The 27,261-nt window shown below is 45.3% G+C and overlaps 1 protein-coding gene across 2 annotated transcripts; it reads left to right on the plus strand.

Annotated features, from left to right (window-relative positions):
* Positions 1 to 26,563, plus strand: LOC126536709 (cytosolic non-specific dipeptidase-like). 2 transcript variants are annotated; one of them, XM_055074209.2, is made up of 13 exons: positions 1 to 89; positions 855 to 924; positions 1,878 to 2,001; positions 3,567 to 3,737; positions 5,862 to 6,020; positions 6,903 to 7,060; positions 11,382 to 11,456; positions 12,771 to 12,915; positions 14,399 to 14,498; positions 15,566 to 15,737; positions 20,358 to 20,443; positions 24,298 to 24,464; positions 26,271 to 26,401. In XM_055074209.2, exons 1-13 carry the CDS (start codon positions 59 to 61, stop codon positions 26,316 to 26,318), a joined length of 1,506 nt encoding a protein of 501 aa, XP_054930184.2. In that variant the 5' UTR covers positions 1 to 58; the 3' UTR covers positions 26,319 to 26,401. The 2 variants fall into 2 exon arrangements, with proteins under 2 accessions (XP_054930184.2, XP_050039688.3); XM_050183731.3 differs by lacking the exon at positions 24,298 to 24,464 and having other exon boundaries at positions 26,271 to 26,563.
* The last annotated feature ends 698 nt before the right edge of the window (positions 26,564 to 27,261 follow it).

Genomic DNA, 27,261 nt, shown 5'->3' on the forward strand with positions numbered 1-27,261 from the left:
CTGAGAGAAAGAAGAAGGGCTAATCCTGGAACCTGTCGTCGATCATCTCGGCTGAGACATGAGTGCATCATCTCCGCCTGATGCCACCGGTAAGTTGCTGGAACGTTAAATCGTACTCGGCTGCAAGTGTCGTGCACCGAAATTCTCGTATTCAACTAAAGCTTATAGGTAGCTGAAGACACTCTGGTGAATTCTCTTCTGATGCGTTGCGAAGCAACCCCAGCGTTCCTTCCTGCACGTCCACTTATGAGCGGGCTGTGGATCACTTTCGCGGGTAATCTAGATGTTAAATTGCGTTCTTTTTGTGATTTTCTCAATTGTGCCATTGAACCTTGAGCTCTCAGTATTTATTATTTGAGACAGTTGTCAGAGGTTAAAAAATAAAGCACCATACTGCCTTTGTATCTTGGGGGGAGGGGGGGGGGGTAACCCACATCGGGCGTAACGTGAGATCAGGATGTTTACGTAGGAGGTACTGAAGGCGTAGGCCCCAAAAAAGATAGCACGTATTGACTTGCATTCAGAACTGCGTGTTTATTAAACAACATACTTTTCTTGAAGTATTCATTTAAATGTGTACCTTTGAAACGTCCGGGGTATTGCTTCAATGCTATCTTATTTGAGACGGATATCGTTCCCAACATTTCAGATATTCGACAGTTATTTAGAGCTCCTTAACCCTAACACTCACAGCACTCGACATTTAAAACATTTCTAATATTCACTCGCATCTGCATTGCATTGCTGTATTTTTTTATTTTTTCGCTGCTTAATGTGCAGACGATGTGTATGTTCAAACCTGTAAATGTAAAAGCAGTTCTTTGTAATTTTTATACGTTTCTCATCGTTTCAAGCACCAGGAAAATCATGCGGCACGGGAACAATTGACGAAGGCATTCCCAAGGAGCTAGAAGGCATCTTTGAGTAAGTGATATAAACGAAGGCATAAAATGCTATGTGCCAGCTCCTCGCCATACTCAATAACGCGACTGTATTTGCCAGGTAAAGATAAACGTTGGCCATTTTTCACATAGTATGTTACACGGAGACGCCATTGAACGTGTTCTGAAACCTTCAGTAGTAGTTGAAAAAGTAACTAGTGCTAGTAAATATAGCGCGATTGCTTCCAAACGTGTTTATAGTGTCGCAGATCTGCCTAACAATATGTAACACAAGCACTCGTTTGCAGGAAACACCATTTATAGAGGGGGGGGGGGGGGGGGCTATGACGTTCGGCATGCAAGCGTGCAGTCAAAATCGCAAGATTTTGTTATTATATGTTTGCAAAGACACGTTCCAACTTTATGTGATACCAGAAGTTGATTTTGGTCGGGTTGAGAGGAAAGATGCTAATATGACGAAAAAGTCATCCAAGTGTATCCCTACAGTTGCGTAGCTGCCACTAGACCATAACCTGTTTTCTTGTTCACACTAAATTAGTAGACGTATGGCTGTAGCACAGCACATAGGTCTGCTACCGTATTTACGAGAACGGGGCTACAAACGCTTTACGTGCGGCAACGTGAATGCGGATACGTCCCTGGAAATGTCACCAAATGTGGGATCATAACTCCCTATCATGCGTTAAGTGTTTACCACGGGCGTACACAAACGAACCAGCGCGTTTTCTTTTTCTGAACTCGTGTCTGTTAACCTGGAGTCGCTTTCTGACACGGAAAAGCCAATATGGGCGTATCCGTAAAACAATAAACAAGTTGTCATTACTCCAACCTACTGCACTCAGGTAATGAAAATGTGCCTACATCATTAAGATTGGCGGAAAACTTATAATGAAATTGGTCATGAAAGCGCACCATCAGAGTTTTCCGTGTCCATATATCGTCTAGTATTGCGCTGACACATGTCTATGTGTGCAGTATCATCGAGCAAAGCAAGGGCCAGATGCTCGCGTGGCTAAAGGATTTGGTTGCCATCCCCAGCGTGTCAGCTGAGAAGGAACACCGCAAGGACATCATGCGCGTCATCAAAGAAACGAACAGGGTAAAAAAATAAGGAACTTCGTCAAAAAGGGTGTCCTTCAGCGTCTACATATTTCCACTTCTTTTCTATTGGTTTTTTTTTTTCTCGCGTAGGTCTTTTTCGCTAAGACTCACAATACCAGACTCGCGTAGATAAGCGCATTCTTGTTTACTTGGGCCTTTCCCCTTCAGCTGGTTTATTGATTCAGCAATACCCTGACGAATTGACTATATATGTGGGCGAATTTGTAAGCACTGCCTGGCGCGAATGGTCTTCCCGAAACTAAAATTTAGGTTAGTTAATGTTAATGGTATTGGCAAATGCATCTGTTGATAGATGATAGAGATGATAGATGATCTGTTGATCTGTTGATAGATGATAGATCAGATAATGGGCTGACTTGATCTCAACTGCAGTGCCAAGCCAGAACGGTACAGAAACTGCATTGGCGGGCGTTATATCGCGTGATATGTAAAGCGCTGCTTATGGACCACTTTGAGAAGTGGTCATACATACAGCACTGGGGTACGCAATGCGCTCCCAATACAATGTCGTATATGCCTTTCACTATAACCACGAGAAAATGTTCTCAAGAATGACACAAGTGGACAATTCTGGTGTTACTGGCTAACGCTACATCAACGGACCTTGCGGTTTTTGCACGATTTAGAAAAGAGGATACGCATCCGTCTCTATGAATAAAGCCCCAGAACCACCACGCACACACACTTCTACCCCTTTATTAGAAAACACGAATGTAATAGCGATAAAGGTGACTTCTTAGTCGTTTTCTTTAATTATTTTTTCAACAAGTCTCAGACGTAAGAGCGCCTGCTGGAAAGACCAAGCTTTATATTTTCCCAAACTCAACTTGAGTTTCGCAAGATCACTGTCGTACGTCGTAGTCCGCAGCAATGCTTCACATGAAGCTATGACTGAGGCATCGTTGATTCGGCATAAGCATTGAGTATTAACCTTGCTAGGTCACAGCCGAAGCTATATGCGGTGGGCCACAGTGCAGTTCGGTCACCGCTGACGCGTTTGCTCTTGTTCCGGCTTGTGCATGCCCGACCACTAACTCAATTGTCATCGCATAACTTGATCCACCGGTCATTCTAAGCAAATCTTTTTCACTTCATGTTCAAGGTGTCCAGCATCACACCCCTTGCAATGCCGCCTAATTACGTTTGGTTTCTGCTTAGCAGTGTTTTCGGTTATAGCATTGGTGGCTACAAGGCAAGCGACAGCGCCTAAAAAATTACAACGCTGCACATACATTCAAAGTTATATTTGTCCTCGGCATGATCTGCCTCAATCGCAACAAAGTGCGTGGGCGTTGCAGAAGGGACATCCATGGTCTGAAAACAGAAGTTTGCAATGTTGCCCATCTTCCTTGTGTATCGCTACATCACTGACAAAAAAGTCCTTGGCACACTTTTTCTCGAAGCCCTTGAAGGAAAATATTTTGTCAATTCGGTGTTACGTCAATAATAATTTGTCAAAGGGATATCATAGAACAGCGTTGATCATGAGGAAGAAATTGTTAGGCCACGGGAAAACCAACGGTTTCTGTGGCTGGGTCGCAGATACTGCTAGAACAAGACGTCCACGTGACCACGGTGCCCTTAGGCGACCAGCAGCTGCCGGACGGGAGCAAGCTGCCACTGCCACCACTGTTGTTGGGCGCGACCAGACAAGAGCCCGGCAAGAATACCCTGTGCGTCTACGGGCACCTGGACGTCTATCCGGCGCGCAAGGTGACGGCGAACGCAAGGGCCAAAGTAGAGCCTACGTGGTTTCTTTCCTTCATAAACAGAGTTTGTGTTTGCTTTCATTTTCTGTGTCTCTGCCATCAGTGTATCATGCGGCTGCTTTAACAAACTTGATTTTGTCAACTTTTTCACCTTTGTGTTGGTTAAAAGTTCCCGATATCTCTATCTATAGAGCGCTGTCGCAGCGCATCTTGGATTGCATCGTGCCATTTGTGCCGCGGTATACGGAGGGATATTTGTGCGACAGAAGCGATGAAAGGGTCTAGTTGGTGCACGCTCATCATTACGTTGCGCTGAGTTTTGCACTGGCAAAAACAGGACGAAGAAGAAGAGAAGGACGCGGACGGACGACGCGCGAACTGTCTACCCTCCTTCGTCATCTTTTTGCCAGTGTAAAACTCTACGCAACGTAAACATGAAGGTGCAAGAGAGTTCGCAACCGTGCAAGTTCTATACTGCTAAGTTTAACGCCGCAATCGTTCGGCAACGCTGTAGACCGTGGATAATCGAGGAAGTTATTTTACAATAACGCAGGGATTCATTGACAAAACGTGCGGCGGCTTCCGCTATTCTTCAGTGGGGCTAGGTTATGCTGAAGTGCACCTCTTACAACATTTCTTCGCAACATCTAAATGTCTTGCATTAGGTGTTAATTTTGTCTCACGATTTTTTGGAATAATTAGGTCACGATACTTTGAGTTAAATGCATTTCATATCTATATGGCAGCTGGACTGCGATGCGCACTATGATAATACATTTTTGATACTCTGAACAAATATGTTTTTTTCTGTATTGTTTGAAACACTGGCGTTTGGTAATAATTAGAGGCTTATTTACCCTAACCATTGCCAGAGAAAGAATTCGCGATGAAGACTTAGCTCACCACAAATAAATTCAAATATATAGTCGGTACAACTTTAGAAGGCCGCGGCATTTGCCCCTCAAAGGCGGATGCCCACATGCCTCCACCAGTGGGCGCGCACTTTAGACTGACGTCATGAGCCAGACGGCTGGTGACACCGCCGACGGGGAACATGGCAGCCCGCGCTTCGAGCTGGGCCGAGTCGCGTCAGTGGGACTATTTCTTTAGGGGCGGAGGCAATCGGCTGCCTCGCTTCGGTTTTCTGGGCTCTCCTGCTTTCTTAAGTTGTGCACGACTATGGAAGGGCGAAGTTCAACGAAATTCACGTACTGTCCATCGTTCGTATCATGGCTTAACCACCACGACAGCAGGCGCTGACATGCGCGGCAGACATTTTCGTCTTATAATTTGTTTTATTCTTTGTTTTTGCTTGTTTGTTTGCCTATTCCTAAACATAGACCAGTGTAGGGTAATCTCGGTACGTAGCTCTGCTGTTCTACTCGTGATGGAAGTATGTTGATGATGGTTTTGTGGTATTTCTGCCGTGGTATTTAACACGGTGGCTAAGCTGAGCGACAGAACATGCGTAGCGATAAAGGCACACGCTCGTTCCGTAATCTGGAGATACTGATACTGCCCTCGCAACGAACTTTTCGATAAGTGGCAGCATTTTGGGTTTCAATGCGACTGGCATTCTTTGGGAACTTAACCCAGCTTGCGGTATGCCTGTTTGCCCGTCCATATCTAACCTATTTCACACCAACATGGGTTCCTGGGCATTCCATGGTCTAATGGGTAGAGCACCGGGCTGTTGTGCTGAGGGGAATGGTGTTCCAAACCAAACGTCGGGCCAACTTTGTTCACTGGATATGTGGCACTGTTTAATTGTGCCTCTCTTCAATGCACCAGTTTCGCGCAAACTTGGATCACTGGGCTTGCGCCGCTCTGCACTGACACGCGTCACATATTTCAGACCCGTGCCACGCGTGGACTTCGCATCGACGGCGCCGTTAGAATGTGCAACAATGTGTGTCTGTAGATGGAAGCGCGAGGAAGGAGCCCTGCTGCATTACTTGCACGCCTCACATATGACGCGTTTCGGTGGTGGCAATGCGGTGTGCCGCTACAATGCTTCAACGCTAATCAAACTATCGTCGACAGTCACGCTTAGATGGTTTCCGTCCGAATATCCTTTGTGTGCGGAATCGCTACGAAAGTGGTCATTCCCACCGCGACAACCTCGCAGGAGGACGGGTGGACGGCGGACCCGTTTCTTCCTACGGAAAAGGACGGCCGACTCTTCGCAAGGGGCGTAGCGCACGACAAGGGACCCCTGGTCGCATGGATCGGAGCTCTCTACGCTTACCGCCAGAGCGCCGCAAAAGCTTCGCCCGTCAATCTCAAGGTATGACTACAGGGAAGATCATGTTATCGCGTTCACTTACTGTGAACGATCCTAAAATGTTAACACTCGTACTTTTTACGTGAACCATTGCGATGTCTGCTAGTCGGTAATGCATCTTGAATAGGCTTACGGTAGCGCGGTTCAAACACGGAGTGCGTGCGTTGTTGTGTGTTAGTACGATTAAAAGACAGCGCCACGTGTGTCCTTGTGTGTATTCTTTTGTCCTGTCTTTTAATTGCGCTGCCGTAAACCTATTCAAGATGGAGAGCTCGGCTAGAGTTGCAAGAATGACGTTGGTTTGGATAGCTCGTCTCAAGAAGCTCGTTTTGCTTGACCAGCTCGCTCAATTACTCGCTGGTCTGCAGCCCTGCATAGTGTCACGGACGTTAGCCTATCTTCTGGAAAGACTGCAAAGGCTTCAGCATATCTGGTTACTAGAGGGTGGTTGCTGTCAGATGGAGTGTAAGCCAAGGAGTATATGCAAGATCGAAAAAATTACAGATGCGCTGGAGCAATTTACCATGCGGCAACTGATTCATCTCATTTACCTGCCAGCCTGCTTCTCTTCAGATTTCGGTAATGGACAAGAAGCCCCGAGCGTCCGAACAAACTAGCATTATGATCTCTTGAGGCCATGTCCAGATGAAGCGCAAAGTACTATACTCTAATAACAAATGAAAAGCACAGAAAATAAGCACTGCAGGAGTGATCTGGCGCGCACCAAAAAACACCTGCCGCTCGAACAATTTTTGCGTAGAAGGCAATAAAAATGGCAGTCACACCTCCTTGCTTCGCAGTCAAGGCCTAACAGCTTGTTCAGCTTTTCTAGGTTTTCTTTTTTGCGTATGTGCTCTGACACACTCTGTCGCTGTTCCGGTGCAGTTCCTTGTCGAGAGCATGGAGGATGTCGGCTCACTGGGTCTGGGACCCTACTTGGCGGCGAGCGCCAAGCAGAACTTCTTCAAAGGCATAAACTTTGTCTGCATCCCCAATGGCTTCTGGCTGAGCCCGCTTACGCCCTCTATCAGCTACGGGCTCAGGTAGATTTGACTATGTTCTATCTTGGTTTGTCTCGATCCGTTTTCGCTACTTAAGAACACGCTTATGTAGCGCGTATTGAGCAACAGAAAGCAGTATCGGGAGTTTTTCATGTCACTCTACAATTTTCTCAGTGACACTTTTCATCTGATAACATTTGAGAAGTTGAATAAATAATTAAGAATAATTATCTAATTAGGCGGAATGAAAAACATTGAGTATCTCCAAGCGGCCGCAAACATCACCTTTGTTCTATGCAACTACGTGGCATTTGCATTTTTTTAACTCTGACTAAAGTTAGCTGGGACACCCTGAATATGGCGCCACACTCTTGGGTGTCTTCAGAATCTGGTTCTTCTTTTGCTCGCAGAAACGTCATCAGAACATGTTTAAAGAATTTCTTATACGCTTTCGTGACGTCTCAAAATTAATCCCATGGTGTTTTGTGCGGAGGCTTCTCAACTTAACCTATCATCAATGAGCAATGTGACCCACTGTGGCATCTTACTGACTATGACGTTACGCTGCTGAGCAAGAGGTCGCGGGTTCGACCCCCGGCTGCGGTGGTCGCATTCCGATGACCACGCAATAGAAAAGCTTCGTGTGCCGTGCAATCGGCTACGTTGAAAGAGACCAGGTTGTCTTGATTAATCCTGAGCTATCCACGACGACGTCTCTGATAACCCACTCTGCAGCTTTGGGGCGGTAAAGCAGACAACTTAGTTTAGTTAACTTCAATGATAGAACGAGACAAGAAAAACCTTTGAGGGGCCCTATAACATCTCTTCCGGTGGTAGAGCCTGCCATCCTGGGCTTTCATTTTAGACTTGTGTAAGGCCCGCCGCAACGCTGGCAGTATATGACCTGTGTTGTGCGCCGTGTTTGTCATGTATCGCGATAACGTCTACAAACGCTCCCTCACTCTACTGCTTAGAAAAGTCTGCAAATGCTAGCTTTTATTACAATAGTAATAGAAGGATATTTCTTAGATACAGCCTATAGTCGCTGAAGGACATAAAGATAAGGCCCAATAACCGAAATGAAAGCTGTAAATATTCATCGTTAGATTTGATATCATTGAGCACGATATAACAGTTTCAAGTTACCGTGAATAAGCAGTTCATTTCAGTTCGCTTTTAACGCGATGACGATACGGGAGCACGAGGTTTAGTTTTCTGAGAGGCCTTAGTGACTTGAGTAGCTCGAACCGATCAATAATGTGTGCCGTATAGATGTCCAGCAGTGAACGAAAATTAGTAAAAAGTACACATGCGACTTGTCTTTGTTGTACTGTGCGAAAAAGGTCATTCGGTTGGGCCCTCGCCCTAATGTATAAATAAACTTCTGTAAAAGACCGAAAATGTGGGAACCGCTTCCCGATACTGTATAACTTTTTTGAAGCCGTACTGAAATCACTTAGTTATTTAACTCAGTGGTTCTTTAACTGAACGAGAGCAAAACATTCAACGTGGACTCTTCTTCACTGGCTATAACAATTCCTGACATACCATAAAAAATCAAGCAAGTTTCCGCGACTTACTTGTCTTTAGGGTACATGATGTCACTAACTTCAACCAATCACAGTTACTTTCCACAACAGTTCTACAGTTGTTTTCTTTAGAGCGAAGGATTCACACTAATCGCTATAAATAATCACACAACCTTGCGACAGACTGATAAGCCAAGTAGGTAAGCCAATCATCTTCGAGTGCATCTGTGCACTCGAAGATTGTGAAACGCGCCATTGTTTTGATTTGTCTAGAATCTTCGTTAATGAAATTCTATCATCACACTACGAACCAGAGTTCCATTGCACAGCTAAATATGCTGCAGGCACCGGGTTACCCAAGTGTGGTGGTGACGTCAGTCTTTGACGTATTGCTTCAGAAACTGAAAGGGAAGCGTCACAAAAATAACTGCGTTACACAACAGAAGAGGCCTGAAGTTGTGCCGCATTGTCATAGAGTGGCTCCCAATCTAAAGAACGTCGCCACTAGATACCAAATTCCAATAGCGTTTTCTGTTCCTCAGAAACTGTCGATGTTGTTCAGCCGTATTTCAAAAGCAAGTAAAAAGATCAGATTGTGAAAAGAACAACGCGAAGTTTGCAGATTGTAGTGTCGGTGTGGTATATAAGGTTCCGTTCTCATGTGGCAAAGTGTATGTAGGGCAGTCAGGCCGCTGTGTTAACGGGCGCCTTGGAGAACATGAGCAATCCATACCGACAGGCACAGGTTCCCGTTTAGCTCAACCTTGTAAAATATGCAAGTGCAAAGCTATGTTTCATGATACTACGATATTGAAAAGGAGTCGTGATATACCACCACCCGAGAATTATCTGAGGCTTTTTTCATACAGTCACTGGGTTCGCAGTGCATTAGTGTGCCTTCTTTAGCCTTGTACAGCGCTGAATATGGTGTTTGGGATTCTGACACATGAGTGCGCTCTTGTGATCGGATGTTGTGGCGGTTCCTGCATAGGGTGCTCACTGCGCATGTTTTTCTGGATTCTGCTTTCTATAAAGGAGGGACCCAATAAAATGTCAGTTTAGAGTTGCGCCTTGTCCTGTCGTCTTTCTTGTGTTGTTTTGCGCTAAAGAAAGTAATTATGGATTCGCACCAACTATCCCGCCAACGCATTGTGCATTTGTTTCAGTAAAAATACCAGCAGTCATAGAGGCATTACGTAATCAAGGATTACAGGAGGCTTACGTAAATATATTGAAAAATATCTACAAAGATTTCACAGCTACCTTAATTCTCCACAAGAAAAGTAAAAAGACACCTATAAAGAAAGAAAGTTCTCTCCAGTGCTATTCACTGCATGCTTAGAAGTAAGTAAGTAAGGTTATTATTATATCACATTACACATCACAGTGATTACCTGTCCGCTAAAGAATGCGTGCTTGTATGCGTACAGGGCAGTTCATACATAGATAAATCCCTTAGATGTGCTAAATACAGCGTAGACCTCCGCCCTACTAACCTTACCAAAACATGCAATCCGTGAAACAAGCCAAAACGCCAATAACATTCACAGCCATCAAGCGAAAGTAACAAGCACCAACGTATAAGCAAATAAGAGAAAAAATAGAAAATTCTCTCGCACACATATTTCATAAGGCGCACATACCCTTGCTACAAAACATCTTAAAACAACTATCAGTGCACCTCAGCCATCCTCCCCCAACCCCTGCCTTCTCTCCAGAGGCCACAAAGATCGAGCGAGTGCAACCGTGTGGGAGTCGATGGACAGCTCTCCCAGGGCGGCGGCGTGGTCCCAAAATCCCGACAGAGCGAAAATCTTGAAAGCCCAGTTCACCAAGACCAGTATTGTGCAAAATAGGCAACCCCAAATAGCACTGAATTGATATAACGAAGCATCAAGTAAAAGACACTCATATTACATACAGCACCTAACACCAAGTATTCAAGCTAGTAAATTAGGAAGGCTTAGGAGTGAGGATCGACGGCGAATATCTCGGCAACCTTCGGTTTGCAGCTGACAGGGTCCTGTTCAGAAACACTGGGGACGAGGTACAACAAATGATTGAGGACCTTAACAGGGATAGTGTAAGAGTGGGGTTGAAGATTAATATGCAGTAGACAATGATAATGGTCAATAGCCTGGCAAGGGAACAAGCGTTCAGGATCACCAGTCAGCCTCTAGAGTCTATGAAGTACGTTTAGCTAGGTCAGTTATTCACAGAGGACCCTGATCATGATAATAAAATTTACAGAGGAATAAAAATGGGTTGGAGTGCATACGGCAGAGATTGTCGGATACTGACTGCAAGCTTACGACTATCATTGAAAAGAAAGGTGCACAATCACTGCATTCTACGAGGAGAAACATGGAGACTGACAAAGTAGCTCGAGAACAAGTTAAGGACCGCTCAAAGAGCAATGGAACGAAGAATGTTAGGCGTAACGCTAAGAGACAGGAAGAGAGCGGTGTGGATCAGAAAGCAAACAGGAATAGCCGATAGTCTAATTGAGATTAAGAGAAAAAAATGGAGCTGGGTAGGCCATGTAATGCGTAGGTTTTATAACCGGCGGACCATTAGAGTTACAGAATGGGTGCCGAGAGAAGGGAAGCGCAGTCGACGACGGCAGAAAACTATGTGGGGTGATGAAATTAAGAAATTCGCAGGCGCTAGTTGGAATCGGTTGGTGCAGTACAGGGATAATCGGAGATCGAAGGGGAGGCCTTTGTCCTGCAGTGGACATAAAATAGGTTGGTGATGAATAAGCTGAGTAAGATAGCCTCCCAGAATTTGAACTAATAAATTGAGTAGATTTTTCTTATTCCTTGATTTTTCAGGGGGTTATGCTCCTTCAGCGTGGAAATAGCCGCCGCACGATCAGATCATGATTCCGGTGTCGACGGTGGAACGTTGTGAGTCCTGTGCAGTTTACTCACGAAAGGTCGTAACTCATGATTGTCTGCCTTAGCGAAAATTCAATCTCAAGTGCGCTTTGACAACGCTGTTGATAAAGTAACTCGATAACGAGGACATCTTCTCGCTATCGGGTTACTTGATCAACAACGTTGATAAACAACGTGCATGCAGCCACCTTAGTAAGTCCGCATGGAACCACTCTCCACAGAATGAATCAGGTGAAAATGCTTCGGTAAATGCTCAAGTTTGGTGTTCGACGCTGAATTTTCCTTCGTTATGTCCTCGAAACTCACAGAATGAACTTGCCTTAAGCAGATAAAACGCTTCCTGATCAACAAAATAAATTGGCAGTGCTTGTCTCAATTACCGCATCGCATAGTTATACCTTAACGAAGTGTCCCAGTCGCGTACAACTCTGTTAATTTACACTGAAGAAGGTAAAAGCAAGTTATCAGCAAATTTTAAACATTATTAACAAAACATCAGTTTATTACTCGATACACTATAACTTGATTACAATTTGTTTCACCTCAAGATTGCATGGTTGTGATTGATCGCATGGTTGTAATTAAATATGTTTGCATTCTTTTGAATTATTTATGGCATACCTTTTTTCTGACATGCAAACTATTACCCCCCCCCCCCCCCCCCCCCCACGGCGGCCTACGGAGAACGATGTTGAGCTGAAGACTAGGGGATGTATTTTGCGACTATCACTTTCGGCGATGCTAGACAAGTCGTCGCCATCGGCGTGCGCGGATTGGCTGTTTTAGCAAAATCGGATGACTGGTTGAGCACTACGTCATTTGATCTTATTCAACCAGCCAATCAGCGCGCGCCTGACGGTGATACTATCGCCTAGGCGACACTGTCGCCAAAAGTGATCGTCACAGAATACGTCCCTAGGTCGAGGGTGCAATTCGCGGCCGCGACGACCGAATTCTTATGAGGCACTCTTGTACTGTTGTTTAGGTTCACATTCAAGAATTCATAGTAGTCAAACTGTAACCAAGAAACCTTACCGACTAGGGCGTCCTCGTAACCAAACTTCGGCTTTGGTACGTTAAACCCAGCCAGTTATTCAAATACTTCAAGATAGCGCATACTGGTATTTTACTACTGCCGTCTCGACCATCTGACAGCTTTCGCTCGTGCCAGCTAACCTGCGCCGCAGATGCACCTGGCTCAGACCAGCTTGATTGCTTGTGGTCGGGTGGTAAGACTGAGCGGCAGCACCCCATGGATCCTACGACTATGGGTTAATATTCGTTCCGTTATTATCGTCGTCGTCCGTTTACATGTGTTCGCAGGAACGAGGCGATGGCAGACCTTGTCCACCTGCTAGACAGCCTGATGGGCACCCGTGGTCGCATCGCAGTCGATGGTATCCACGATGACGTGGCCCCCATCTCGGACTCCGAGTGGAAGCTGTACGAGCACGTGGACTTCGATCCGGTGGGAACAACAGCGGTTATACGGGAAACTCACGAGGCATATTAAATGCACGTGTGCTATGTTATGTTAAGTTTACCAGTTTTCGTCAGGTCGCTGAAGGTGAGCCGCATTGTGCTTGGTCGGTAGTTGGGAGGGAGGAGACAGCGCGAAGAAAGACCGGCTGCGATGGCTCGTCTTTCGCCGCGATATAGTTCAGCTATCCTCAGCGAGATAGTTACAATATCGGTCATATATGCGTGTATATATGTACATATATATATATATATATATATATATATATATATATATATATATATATATATAATAAGCGCGGCCAGCCTGCACGCGGTAGATATGTAAATTTCTGTTTGGCAATAGCAATGTTCTCTTGTAGCAGCAAAGAGACGAAACGAGACGATTCGCGGACACGCTACAGCATGCGCGGCCAGTGTAGAGGAAAGTGAAACAAGCGATGCGGGAGCAATGTCGGCAGCACAGAACATATCGGCTCCCGGGCAGACGAATAAGCTCCGGAGTAGGGTTGAACACGATAAGGTGCTCACAGCCGCGGAAAATATGCACGAGGTCGTGCCCTATTTATATATCTAGATGTACGTAGTTGATATGTAGATGACCGTATATAAATCTTCTTTTTAATGAGTGTACGTCTAGGAAACTCTTCTGTTCCTTTTCTCTTGGCACTTTATTCTGTCCAAAGCCTATATTTTACTTTTTATGCAAATACAAGAGTTTTTTTTTAATACAAGAGTTAGTCCTGACAAACCGACTTTCACATTCCGTAACGTCCCGTTGTTGTGTAATGCTGAAACTACACATTTTTATCATTTTCATTGGCAGGCTCAGTGAGCCCAGGTATTTGTCATAAGGGCACTCGACGATCTGAAGACCTAGTATAAAATTTCAAGGACGGGAAATAATTATCACAGTCATACTTTATTGCTAAAGTGAGTTAATTCAAGTGCAACTGAAATGCAGCGGCTCAGAAATGCGCAGAGCAGCCGGTGAGGCACGGCCTCCAATCACTTGACCGATGGCGTCACACTTCGTCGCCCGCTGGAGATGACTGCTCTTTATCGAGCAATTGGAGCGTTATGTTGGGAAGTGGGTCCACTTAGCCATGCCCTGTGGTGTCTTAGTGAAATATAAACGAGCACTTGGCCGTGAGGTTCTTAGTTCAGTATGACTCATGAAAGGGAGAATCCCAAACATGAGCTTTTCGAACTCCTTAGGTCCTGAGCAACTTGTATACTAGTACCATTACGCTATCAGTGGTCTTGTTCAAATGCAGACGCACAGTATACGCCACAGCTACAATAGCGTACGTAGCAACAAGCCTTGTTTGCTGGAACAGTTGGTTTGCATAGAAAGCGCCTAACGGCAGATATCCATTTAAACAGTGCCGGAGAACTCGAGCACGAGCGTCTTGCTTCATATTCAGATCTACCGAAACCCACTCTCACTGCCACCACAACCGTTATCTCAGGACGAGTACCAGGCGAAGCATGGCATCTGGCACGTCACCATCGACGACACGGTGCAACTTCTGATGCGCAGGTGGCGGTACCCATCTCTCACCATACACGGTACGAACCGCTGGGAGAAACTATAGCAACGAAATATCGCTAACGTCTGAATACATTACCATGTTGTTGTTGTTGTTGTTGTTGTCGTTGTTGTTGTTGTTGTCGTTGTCGTTGTCGTTGTCGTCGTCGGCGGCGGCGGCGGCGGCGGCTGGTAATTCTTATAGCAACGGTTCTTGTGGCCTTATGGGCGCTCGAGTGGATTATAAATGTCCGGAATTGGCTGTCCTAATGTGCTGCGCATCTTTTGTTAAAATAAAGCTTTAGCAGTTTCGCAAGATAGTCACACTCCGCCGCGACACATAAAACTTCGCAACGCTGTACATGGGTCCTATACTGAAGAGCCACTGTACTTGTTCGTTGGCAGTGTGCCTTTACGTACGCTTTATGCTACATGGCCATTTCATCACTGTAAAGTCAATACATTTTGTGCTTCAAGAGTTGTGCGTAGTGAGTGTTTTAAGCAATGCACTTGACTTTAAGCGCGTACATTTAGTAACCAATGGGCGTCAGTAAAAAACAGAAAGCCTGCTCGTGCTATAAAGTCGCAACGTTCATGCACAAATAATTATTCGTGGCAAAGATAAGTAAATTTTCGCGAGCATAAAGAAAATTGACGTTCTTAAAAATTAAACGAACCAGACATTGCTGTAACGTGGCGGGTACTTGGTGCTACCACATGCTGGCATTGCTCAGCTGACAACGTACGAAAGAGCAAGCCTCAGTACTCAGCGGTTGAAGGTTTCGCTCAGGTTTTCTCAGCACACAATATGACAGTCATGCACACTAAACGTTAGCTGAGGCCTCATGTTTCCCTGTAAACGTCTAGCGTGCTTGTTGTGCGTCTGGCGTAGTGTTCATGTACCATTTTTCGTGTTCCCCTGCAGTGTTTGTCATCGTCAATGACAGTTCATTGCACGGTAAATTCAGTCATGCCAAATGTGGCTGTCTCGTAAAGCTGCTGTACACGCGCAATGCCACAGTCGCAGTGGAGGCACAAAATGCTACCACTGGATGCGCTGCGTGCGGCGCACATGTTTCTCGAGCCTTGTGTCTTTGCTCTTCGACAGGCATCGAAGGCGCCCACTGGTCGCCCGGCGAGAATGCAGTGATTCCCAGCCGCGTGGTGGGCAAGTTCTCCGTGCGTACGGTGCCCAACCAGACGTGCCAGAAAGTGCGCGACTGCGTCACCAGTCACTTGGAGCGGGAATTTGCCAAACGAAACAGCCCCAACAAGTTCAAGTGAGCACATGAGAGAGAGATTAAAAATGGATCTAACCAGATAAATTGGCCTCGAACTTCACTGCATGAGGTTTCGTAGAGGGACAAGCTTACTTCAAACACGATGAGATTTATAACATGCGCATATTTTCCCATCTAAAGGCATCCGGCACTGTTATAAATTCCCACGTCCACCTTTATAAACCTTACAGTACCGGAAATTTACTTTTTGTCAAAGGTAGTCTTTGCCATCATGGGCACGCTTCTTTAATGCAGCTACATCTATATTTCTCAGGGCTGTCCCATTGTGTAGCGGTGGGGAAAGGTGTCACCTTGCCATGAAGGGAAGCTCGTGTGACCTAAATTCTTTTATCCCCGGATGGATTTATTCTGTTGTACTTCCGTATCATGTGGCGCGCCTCTAACACTCGCGTAATAATCTTCCCCGTGGCGGCTTTTAAATTTCAGTCCCTACTAGAAACGTTGAATATATGTCATTGAAATAAATCTACAATGTCCCGTATGTTTTCCTTATATTTTTTACGGAATCTATATGGAAGCCATATAAATTCCGTCTAATTTACATACAAATCATGCGGAAAACATGTGAAATTGAAGTGTATGCGGAACGTGTATGGAGGGATGCATTATCATGCGTTAGCATTAGGAGTGTCAGAGTACTCAAAAGTGTATGTGTGGGAAGTGTGAGAAGCTGATCACGCTGATTGGAGCACGCAAGCTAACCATTCTCGGACATGCCGTCGAATGACGGCGTTCTCCCACTAAGCTACGTGCTGTTAAAGAATTCCCCATGCCCACCTCTCTAAAAGACTTGCGCCGTTTTATTGGCCTTTTCGTACTTCCGTCGCTTCATTCGTCATTTCTCTTCAATTATGGCACCGCTCGCAGAGCTTCTTCGGGGAGACCCTAATCTTTCCGCGTCGTCCCCGGCTTGCGATGATGCCTTTGCTACGCTAGGTCGCCTGCTCACAACACGACCGATACTGCGCCATTTCGATCCAACTGCTCCCACGGAAATCCATACGGATGCTAGCGGTGTTGGTCTTGGCGCTGTGCTCGCGCAGCGAAAGCCTGGCTACCAGGAATATGTTGTTGCTTACGCAAGCCGTATTCTCAAGAAAGCTGAATCGAATTAGGCAGTCGCGGAAGAAGAATGTCTAGCGATCATCTGGCCCACATAACAAAATTTCGTCCATACCTGTACGGCTGGTCCTTCGACGTCATTACCAATAACCACGCACTTTTCTCGTTGTCATCCCTCAAAGATCCCTCCGGTCGCCTAGCCCGATAGTCACTGAGGCTCCAAGAGTACGACATCCGGGTTGTCTAACGCTCAGGCAAGAAGCACGCCGATGCCGGTGCTCTTTCCCTCTCGCCTATCGACGCCGACTTTGTCAGTGTCTCCGTCCTAGACGATCTACTTCTCCCATTAGCTTCTGTCGACATGGCTTTGGAGCAGCGCAAAGGCTCCTGGATTTCATCGTTGATAGATTATCTTTCTGATGCGCCTTCACGCCCACCATCCCGAGCGCTACGCCGATAAGCTTCGCATTTCGCCATCCGTGACGAAATCGTCTATCGCCGTAACTGCCGTTCCGACGGCCGCCAATGGCTGCTAGTAACACCCCGGCATCTCCACGCTGATGTATGCGCAGCTTTCCCCGCCGATTCTGAGTGCGCACACGCTGGTACTTCAAGACCTACACCAGACTACGTCATAGGTTTTATTGGCGTGGTATGTACACCTTTGTTCAAACGTACATTCTCTATTGCACAGAATGTCAACGCCTCAAGCCTGATCCTTGCCGCTCTTCTGAACCAATGCAACCTTTGCCGTGCCCTTCGTGACCTTTTGACCGGGTTGGGATAGACCTATATGGGCCTCTGCCATACACAGCTGCTAGCAATCGCTGAATCATTGTGGCTGTAGACTACCGCACGAGGTATGCAGAAACAGCCGATCTGCCAGCCGCGACGGCTCGTGATGTTGCCTCTTTCGTGCTTCAACACTTGGTTCTATGTCACGGCGCTCCCTGCGAGCTCCTGAGCGACAGAGGACGCGTCTTTCTCGCCGATGTCATTCAAGAACTTCTCACTGAATGCCACGTTATGCACCGCTGTACCACCGCATATCACTCGCAAACAAACGGCTTGACAGAGCGCTCTAACCGAATTCTTGGCCACATGCTTTCGATGTATGCCGCCTCCAACCGCACCAGCTGAGACTTCGTCCTTCCCTATGCCACTTACGCTATACAATATGGCACCGCCAAGCAACGACGGGTTTTTCTCCCTTCTTTCTAATATATGGCTGAGAACCGTCATCTCCCATTGACACTATTCTTCCTTACCAACCCGACTTGTCCCAGGGTACGCCAGTTTCCGAAGCTGGCCGGTATGCGGAAGAATGTCAACAACTAGCACGCTCCCTTACAACGCAAGAGGAAGCGCTACAGAAATTTCGTCATGACGACGCGCACCAACACTTTTCCCCTAACGCCCTCGTTAGGTGGTGGGTGCCTCCTACTTCGACATCAGGTGTCCCCTCCAAGTTTGTCTCCAGATGCCATAGGCCCTGTCGGGTCCTACAGCAAACTTTTCCGGTAAACTAAGTTATCGAACCTCTGACGACCCCTACGGTCCTGCGTCGCCGAGGCCGCGAAACTGTGCATGTAGATCGCCTCAAGCCGTATCATCCTCTAAGAGGCAGGACGTGTGTCGAGTGAGCTCCTGAACAACTTTGCGGTTTAAGTAACGGATCCCGAATTTCAGAGGTGTGACGTAATGCTAACGCATTTCTCTCGCATTTGTCTTTATATCGCCGCTGAAGTATTTATCTCTGTATTGCAAACACAGAAATAAATACTTTTATATATACGATCATGGCTATAAAAGGTGTTACATTCTATTTTATTATTTTATTATGAAGCGTGGCTTCCCTGGCTTTCACAACAGGTTGCCAACGATAATGGCCACGCCACGCGGCGACACTCTCCTAACCACATGAAATTAGCACTCTATTCAGGACAAGGATGCCATTCACGAAGATAGGTCCCTCTATCTAAACGTTGGCCGCTCTTTCTAAAGCACTTTACCTGTATGACTGCTCTTTATTGTCAATAAGCCTCCATTTGCAGGCTTTTGGTTCTTTCCATATGAAAGAGAGGTATCACTGTAAGGCAACAGTATTTTCCCTGGAACGGCATAGCTGTCACGGGCTTACGGATGTGCGTCGTCGATGCTTTCAGCGGATATATATATATATATATATATATATATATATATATATATATATATATATATATATATATATATATATATATATACTACAGAACGCAGGGCTATAATACGATTGTCATAAATAAAGCCAAGTCTTGAGGAAGCAACAGTTTAAGTACAGAGGATAAAATATGTAAGAACGGAAGATTGGCGGTAAATATAAGCCAGAGCAAGGTTGCGAATTAAATGTTTACACCAGCAGAATGCGATGTTGGCCTGGTTGATTCATGCTTGAGATGGGGTTCAGGCGCAAGCAGAACTAAAAGGAAATGAGAAGAAACAAAAAGAACGCCAACGAATCTGGCGTTCTTTCTGGTTCTTCTTTCATTTTAGTAGTCCTTGCGCCAGAACCACATTTCAAGCATTTAAACAATAGTAGCGTATGATCAAAAACCCTAGAGTTAATATGCTACATCACTCTGAAAGACCACACTAGAACTTTGCAGGGGAGCAAGCTCGCTACTCTTCCTGTCATTTCTCAGTTCGATGGCTTCAAGCAGCTACCATTATAATGTTTTCGTAGAAGTCTTCACGGATATTTATTTTACCATTCTCCACCTTCCGCTACAAATACTGGTGTTGTAGTGCTGCCATCGGTAGAGTGAACACCACATTCTAAGAGCATAAAGGTAGAACTTATACAAGAAAGAAAGTATTCTAGCAATTTGTCGTGTTTGCGACGCTTTTCTGCTGTCTATTCCTGCACGCGTGTAACATTTTAGTTAAGTGTCACTGCGGTTTTGTTGCCGAAAAAACTTTTACTCAGTTGTAGTGTCACCATATCCTAGGGCTCTCTATTCGGCAAGAACATCTGCATAATAATGTGAGACGACTCAGAGTAAACCAGAATGACTGAAAAAAGAATCATCTGGTAGGCTGTTTCTTGAATGTCGGCTTTCATCATACGAAAATGTTGTAAAGCCATAGTTTCGAGTGTGATTTCAGTACATTATGAACCTAATTCGTGTAGCTTTACTTTAATATTGAGGCTATGGAAAATTCGGAGCTCGGTAAGTACTGTACTGAATCTGAGCGCATTCCGCCCGCATTGAAAGGCGGCCGCTGCGCTGCCAGGTAACGAACCCGCCACATTTTGCTCGGCAGCAGAGCGCTACAGCCACTCGACGTGCGCGATGTGTACATTGTAACCGCCATTATACAGGATAGCCATGAATTCCCTGACACGGCCGACCATTTACTACTTTTCAACGTAACTGCGATTAGTTGCGATGATTCAGAGGTGATAAGAGCGGACTCTTTTGCCTTAGAATGAAAATGTCACGGTTGCATGGGAACTTGCATATGAATGATGTTGCTCGGGGCTGTTTCTTCTGTTTCCAGGGTGACGATGACGCAGGGCACTGAGACATGGTTCAACGAACCTCAGAGGCCCCACATCAAGGCCGCTGCGGCTGCCGTACGCCACAGTGAGCTCTTTAATAGTATTCAAAACGACAAACGCCGCACTGAGGCTTGTCTGTGTATAGATTATATTATTTAGCAAACTACTCGGCTACATACAGCATCGTAGTGTTATGCGACAGGCACTTAAACATGCACACAAACACACACGTTGTGGGCTTAACGCATACATGTTCCAAGTAGCCCCAACACGAGCATTACTGACGACCAAATCGGCCACGTCACTGCAGGGAAAGTACTTCCGGACCTTTGACCAGCATTCTCGTCTCTAGTAATAATGTTGCAATCATGTACTTCGGCGGATAAGGAGCAGCAAGAGCGCGACGGAAAGTAAAAGACGAGACACAGTGTGCATGATGCCGATAGAGAAATTACCGTCCATACCTCAACATCTTTTTTTTTTTTTTGTGCAAATATCTACGTGTTATTATTTCCGTTAACCAATGATGTGCCTATTCGCACTGAGTTCACGTTATCATACCTCTAAATTTACGTTGTCCTACCTACGTCGTAGGTTTTCTAGGGTGCCATAGCACCTTAAGTACCTGTAAGACTCTAGTACGTGCATAATTCATCTACTATGCTGCTTCTTTGTGGCACCCCAGCCAAAATAACATTATTAATCGGAACTTGCTCTAAGTAGCGATGTTTTATATTTTTGTTTTCTAAAATTTTTACACAACCGCCATTATCACAGAATAAAAAGCAATCTCTGTCTCCGTTTATTGTCATTTTTTGGCACGGTTGCACGCTTACCACTTTTCTGTAAGCGTTATCATTATCCTACGTTGACACAATAATTTGTTATATATATATATATATATACAGTGAAGCAGACGCGCGTATGAAGCGGTTTATTGACGTTTCGGCCGGGGTCCGGCCTTCATCAGAATACATTGCATGGTGTCAGTACAGTTAATATACATGTGCCTATCAACCAAATGAAGATACGCTTACATAAAAAACGAATAAAATGGGCGAACATGCATCTTCCTGACCACGTGCATCTTCCTGACCACTCATTTGATAAACTGAGAGTCACGTTGCTTGAATCTGGATTTCGTTCAAGTTATGATAGAGAAGCCCGCGAATCCTTCCTTATCTATAAGTTTGATACTGTCGTGTGTGGTATGAATGAATGTGTAGGAAAATTGAGTTGCCTGTCTTTGTAGCCCGTCACTTGTCCCTTCTTCTACTAGTACGTCGCTATCCCCCCTTTTTTCTGTGTCTGTGTTTGCTTGATAACATAGCACACATTGAGCACATATTGACGTTTTGTTGTCACGTGGCGATTGGTTTTTTACAATTCATTTCGGTGCGTTTTTATGCTTTGTATTTTAGACGGTATGTTTGCAATCGCCATCGGTCTATACGCGTGTCATCTATCCTTTGAACGATTCGGATGCACTTTGATTGCCCATTTTATTCGTTTTTTATGTAAGCGTATCTTCATTTGGTTGATAGGCACATGTATATTAACTGTACTGACACCATGCAATGTATTCTGATGAAGGCCGGACCCCGGCCGAAACGTCAATAAACCGCTTCATACGCGCGTCTGCTTCACTGTGAATATTTACCCGGACCCAGAACTGCTTTTTTTTCTGGTATATATATATATATATATATATATATATATATATATATATATATATATATATATGTTACGAAATTGTACAGCATTCATTGTAAAAACTAACCTTGTAAGACATGAAGTACTTGTATCTTAGATTCCTTTCACTGCATTATTTCTAAACCTGTATTTCTAGTAATCTCGAGGCTCTCTTATGCGTGAGGCGTCTGAGGGCAGAAAAAGTATACATTTGTGACTATGAACTATTACTGTCTATACATCAAGGTATGGCACACGCCATAATTTCTTACTCATTCCATCAAGGGGTAAGTGATAATTGGGATTATTTACTTATGTATATTATGTTTTTTTGAACGCAGTCTTAAAAACTCCCTATAACAGATAGCACAATCCCACTCCTTGATCTGCATTGCTCGAATAGGAAGAGGTTACTTTCTGTACAATAAATCAAAATAATTTATTGAATAATTAACGACATTCCACTAATATTAGAATTTATTAATTCAAACTGGTTAGCTAGCAAAACAAAGCCGCGTGGAATGAATTCTGTTGACGATACCAGAGATAGAGTCTTGTTCCAATTATTATTTGAAGAAAGCGCCACTTTTATGCATTGAAGCTCGAGAATTTTACAAGACTGCTGTCTTCGTCAGAATTCATTCTAAGTGGATAGTCCTTGCAAACTGACCGGCTACAATTGGTGAAGTACAGTATGTGCCGCAATATAGTAGGTAAGCTAATTAGGGATTTCTTTAATATTCTGTATGCATCTCAAGGTTTCATGCAAGTACTGTTCAATAAATCCTCCTCAAGGAAACGGTTTTGTGCCATCCGTCACATGCGATATATAATGATTACGTGAAGTCTAAGGAACACCCGAAATAGTGACCAAGGCTATTGCGTCGCTTCTTGTGAAACCGCTTGCAGGAACCATAAGCAAAAATATTAAATCACTATATGCTGGCCCTGGTTACTCACTTAAAACGCTACTCACGCTTCTTTGGTCAAAGAAAGTTCATTAACAGAAAAGAAACTACCAGGCCAGACTTACACATTCACACTTCCCGCCCAAACCATGCCACCATGCAACGTCATGAATTTCACGGTATTTTTGCTTCAGTCGCTTTTTGCCAATAAGAAGGTCACAAAAGTTCACTGCTCGGACATTCGCTTACTTTCAAAATAAAATGTCATCTATAACGAAAGACGCTTAGCTATCCCAAAGCATACGGTATCGAAATTCGTGACGCCATTGAGAACAACTGCAGAAACTTCCCGTTGACGTCTCCAGTATTCTTTCGTGTTCTTTTTTTTTATTCATTTCTGGTTTGTTAATCCTCCGTAGACGGTAAGACTGTGTATTTTTTTCTTGGCTTTAAAGAAACAAGATATCAGTTTAGACGAATAGTCAATTAATAACTCTAGTTTATTTCGCGGTAATAGGAGGCTTACTAAAAATATGATGGTCGCAGCTTTATTTATTGAATTACAAACTAACGTCACAGATTTCAAGGTGTTTTCTCGTATCTTGGCCCTTATGGCTTATTAAGAGTTTCTGAAACTTCACGCTTTCAATCTTTGGCTGCCTTAGATTACAGTGTAGTCCATCGTTAGCAATAAAACATTAACTAGGCCCGGGCAATCCCCGTCAAGATCTATGGCGTCATGGTGAGCTTGTGAGAGTGGCTGCTTTCGTATTGCAGAAGGGCAATTTACTAACACATGACAAGTTATTTTACTAATAATGTAAAATAGTCTTTATTACATGCGTTCATTTACAAGCAATACCGCGCAAGGGCAGGCAAAAGGTATTATTCCCACCTGACTAAAGCTTGCCCGCTGGTAATGAGTAGGAAACTAACAACGGCAGTGACTAGACGGTTATACATTAGCACAAGTGATAATGGACAAACCAAAGTAAATAGAGTTACAGCTCATGGAGCAAACTACATAAGCATATAAAATTTACTGACGCAAAGGTAAACAAGAACGTAACAGAATTCTCTCCCCCCGGTGCCTTGCGCGCGACCGAAGACGGCGCGCTTCCTCCCCGCTTTTCTCCCTTCCGTGTGCGAGATTGGGCCTCCATCGTCGGCTCACCCTAGCACGTTTTCACTCGCACATACAGCATACGGCGTGCGTCGACGATGTTATCGCCCTTAGGCTTTATACGGAACATCACGGAGACTGCAGAAATGCGCCTGGAATATTCATATAATTGCTATCGCAATAACAACGCGTTGTCACTCGTTCACTGTCGCACAGCGTACGGCGTGAGGCCGGACCTGACCCGTGAAGGCGGGAGCGTGACTGCGGCCGGCTATCTGCACGAGCACGTGTGCCCCGACCTGGTCGTGCTAAGCATGACCCCCACCGGCCGCGGATTCCACTCAAAGGACGAGTACCTCCGGGTCGAAGACCTCGTCGCAGGGGTCAGTGACCAGCGGCAGCGCGATAGCATGTTGTATGAACGCGTGTATTCTTCGGGTATTTTACGCATCTAATATTTGACCGTCAGATATGAGCGATTCGGCATCGCTATATCTATGTGCATAGTCGTAGTGCGACACCCTTTTCTGTGCAACCTGCCGTTACATCTGCTGAAATGAGCGCTACAGCGGACACGTACAGCTATTCCGCAAAGCCTGTAGTTATCGTAAACGTTTCTTCCTTTATCATTTACAAGATTGTAAGGGGATTTGAGAAGAATGTGCCACTTTGTCTACCATGTGGCATTCCTTCCCGGAAGCCATGGTCAACGCGCTTATGCAGAGGAACGCGTGCCGCATTACCATTTGGGCGTGTGCATAAGGGCTCCATCCGTCGGCATACAATAGCGTCACTGTCTTTTGATGTTTGCTACCGGTTCCGTGGCGCTTAGCTGATCCTATACTCAGCTAAGTGCCTAATCTTTGAAGTTATATACATGTTAAATGTGATAGCGAGGAGAAGTGCAAGCTCCGTCACCCATTTCAGGGCTAACGAGCAGACTTCAAATGCATGGTATGTGAGCGTCATTATCGATGCTTCGAAAGCCTTCGATGAGAGACACAGCCGAGCTTCGACTAACACTTTATATTTGAAACGCTTCTCGTCGCATTTCCTCCTGTGCCGGTTGACTGCCTTTATTGTAGTAGCAGATGTGTTCTACTATACCATTACGCTCCATAAGAACAAATTAATTGCTTACGACTCCTGTTACGGGACTATTTCTGGTTTTATACTTAGCTTAATCTTTCAGACTTCTCGTACGCCCAGCGATGTGCGTTCACTTTGATTAGGCACGAGGAAACATGCTGCCTAAGAGAGTACGCGAAATATTTTTTTTTAAAAATGAAGGAACCGCGGGCTTCAGCGATTTCTACGAGCTTCGAACACTCTTGCCTGCGACGGAACCGTGCTCTCACAGCGGCCTCTGCCACCTTTAGTCTCCATCCGCTACATCCTGCCGTGGCCTTTCAAATCAATGCACTGATGCCACGACTCTCAGGATTTGCGTGACGCACAAAACACCGCACAAGTTACTGACCGCCCGAGCGTAGCGCGATCGGTCAGTAGTTAGCACGTCCGGCTTCGAAATGCACGTTGCGGCAAGGGCAGCAGTTCGATACCCATTTGGCGGTAGAGGCCGTAGCGGGAGAAGTTTCGTTTCTCTCCGCCATATTGCGACAATTATGTCATGGGTAGACTGAAAACGAGACGAAGACGGCGCACGGACACAGCGAGCCTTTTTTAGAACTCTCGACTACTGTCGCGGTAAAATGAAATAAATTTACGGGAGCAAGCAGCTGGTCCCGCGCCAAGTTTCATAGATCTAATTAAAGTGCGGCGGAATCACGCCATCGCCTTCGTCTTCTTCAAACACTATCCGTCACACACGCTATTCAGGCATTTTGTGCTTGAAAGACGCGTGGCTGTTCCGTGATTGCGCTATTATAGTGGGAAGCTCCATCGCCATGGGCAATACCCGTCGGCTTGTACAGCATTTGCGAAACACCGCAAAGCCTTTCCGCGAGCGACGAAATTTGTCGCCGGGCCCAACTGTAAAGAGCTTTCTTTTGACCGCCATCCTCTTCTGAACTGGGAATTACGTGGAGAGGCTTTATTTTAGAGCCACAATTTCGCAGTGTAATAATATAAGGGTTCGAATTAGATGCACAATATAGCCGTATCTCTAAACGATATTTCCTATAGCCCACTTTTGACTTTACTAATGTGTTTCTGATGCTGCATTACAGGCGAAGCTGTTCGCAGCGTACATGTTCGAACTGTCCAAACTCTCCTGAGCAATCCTGTACCGCAATCGAGGCACCGACTCCACGATGGAAATCCACCTACAAACCGGTACAAGGCCCGAGAAATCCGCTGTCGACATTTCGGAGCCCGCACTACGGGAGGGATTCTGTGCCGCGCAATTGCAAATCAGAATCTGACCCGGTGGTATTTTGCTCGCAGGAGGATTTTTTTTTTTGTGTGCCTTCTTCGGACATTCACGATACGGAAATTGTGATATTAAAATATTTTTATATAATTACGAATAAAACGACCTTATTCACTTCAAGTTGTGCTGTTGTGTTCCACACATGTGTACCCGCGGAGGAATACATTGTTTACTTCGACGGGTTGCCGGAGGTCACGCTTGGCGCACCACGGTTTCTGGGTATCTGTGGCGTTCGTTGTCTCGCGATGAGATGGCCAGTTTGGTTACGTTGTCGATGGTTTGATTGAGGGGTCGCACCGGCCCCGTTGTTGTTGCAGCCAACTGTGAAAAAGAAATGTCGCACACTCGGAGTTCGGTTAAGGTTAAAGAATCATGTAAGTCCTGAAAATTATTACGGAATCCTCGACAATGACGTCTAACACATAGAACAGGTATTTAGTCGGGTCGGCGCGTGGCCCTTGCACATCTGTGATGGGTTAGTTCAGACGACGGAGTGAATTGCCAATCCACTATGCGGAGTGAAAGTGGTGTGGCTCTGCATAACCGCATTACAATGTCACCGCAGACGAGCTGCTGCTGCTCCAAAATTTTGTGCCCTCGATCTGCGCTATGCTCCGTCCGCAACTGAATCAGCCTCTCTGTGCGTCAGATGAAAATCTCTCGCTACGCATTTGCACTGACTTGAATTACTCGTTCGTACATGGTGACCAGCACTGTTGTCATTTTAGCCATTTTTTTCGCTAGGTTCAGTTACTGTTGGCCTCTTTAGCGACAAATACTTCTATTTA

Source organism: Dermacentor andersoni, chromosome 4 (genome assembly GCF_023375885.2).
Source record: "Dermacentor andersoni chromosome 4, qqDerAnde1_hic_scaffold, whole genome shotgun sequence".
In the NCBI taxonomy this organism is placed as follows: Eukaryota; Metazoa; Arthropoda; class Arachnida; order Ixodida; family Ixodidae; genus Dermacentor; species Dermacentor andersoni.

What these genes read in the sequence shown, in the direction of transcription:
- LOC126536709 (XM_050183731.3), top strand. Translation starts at nt 59, where the DNA reads ATGAGTGCATCATCTCCGCCTGATGCCACCG. An exon ending in GGTGTCGACGGTGGAACGTT is followed by an intron (nt 11,457 to 12,770) that starts GTGAGTCCTGTG and finishes ATGTGTTCGCAG; the next exon opens with GAACGAGGCGATGGCAGACC. An exon ending in AACAGCCCCAACAAGTTCAA is followed by an intron (nt 15,738 to 20,357) that starts GTGAGCACATGA and finishes TTCTGTTTCCAG; the next exon opens with GGTGACGATGACGCAGGGCA.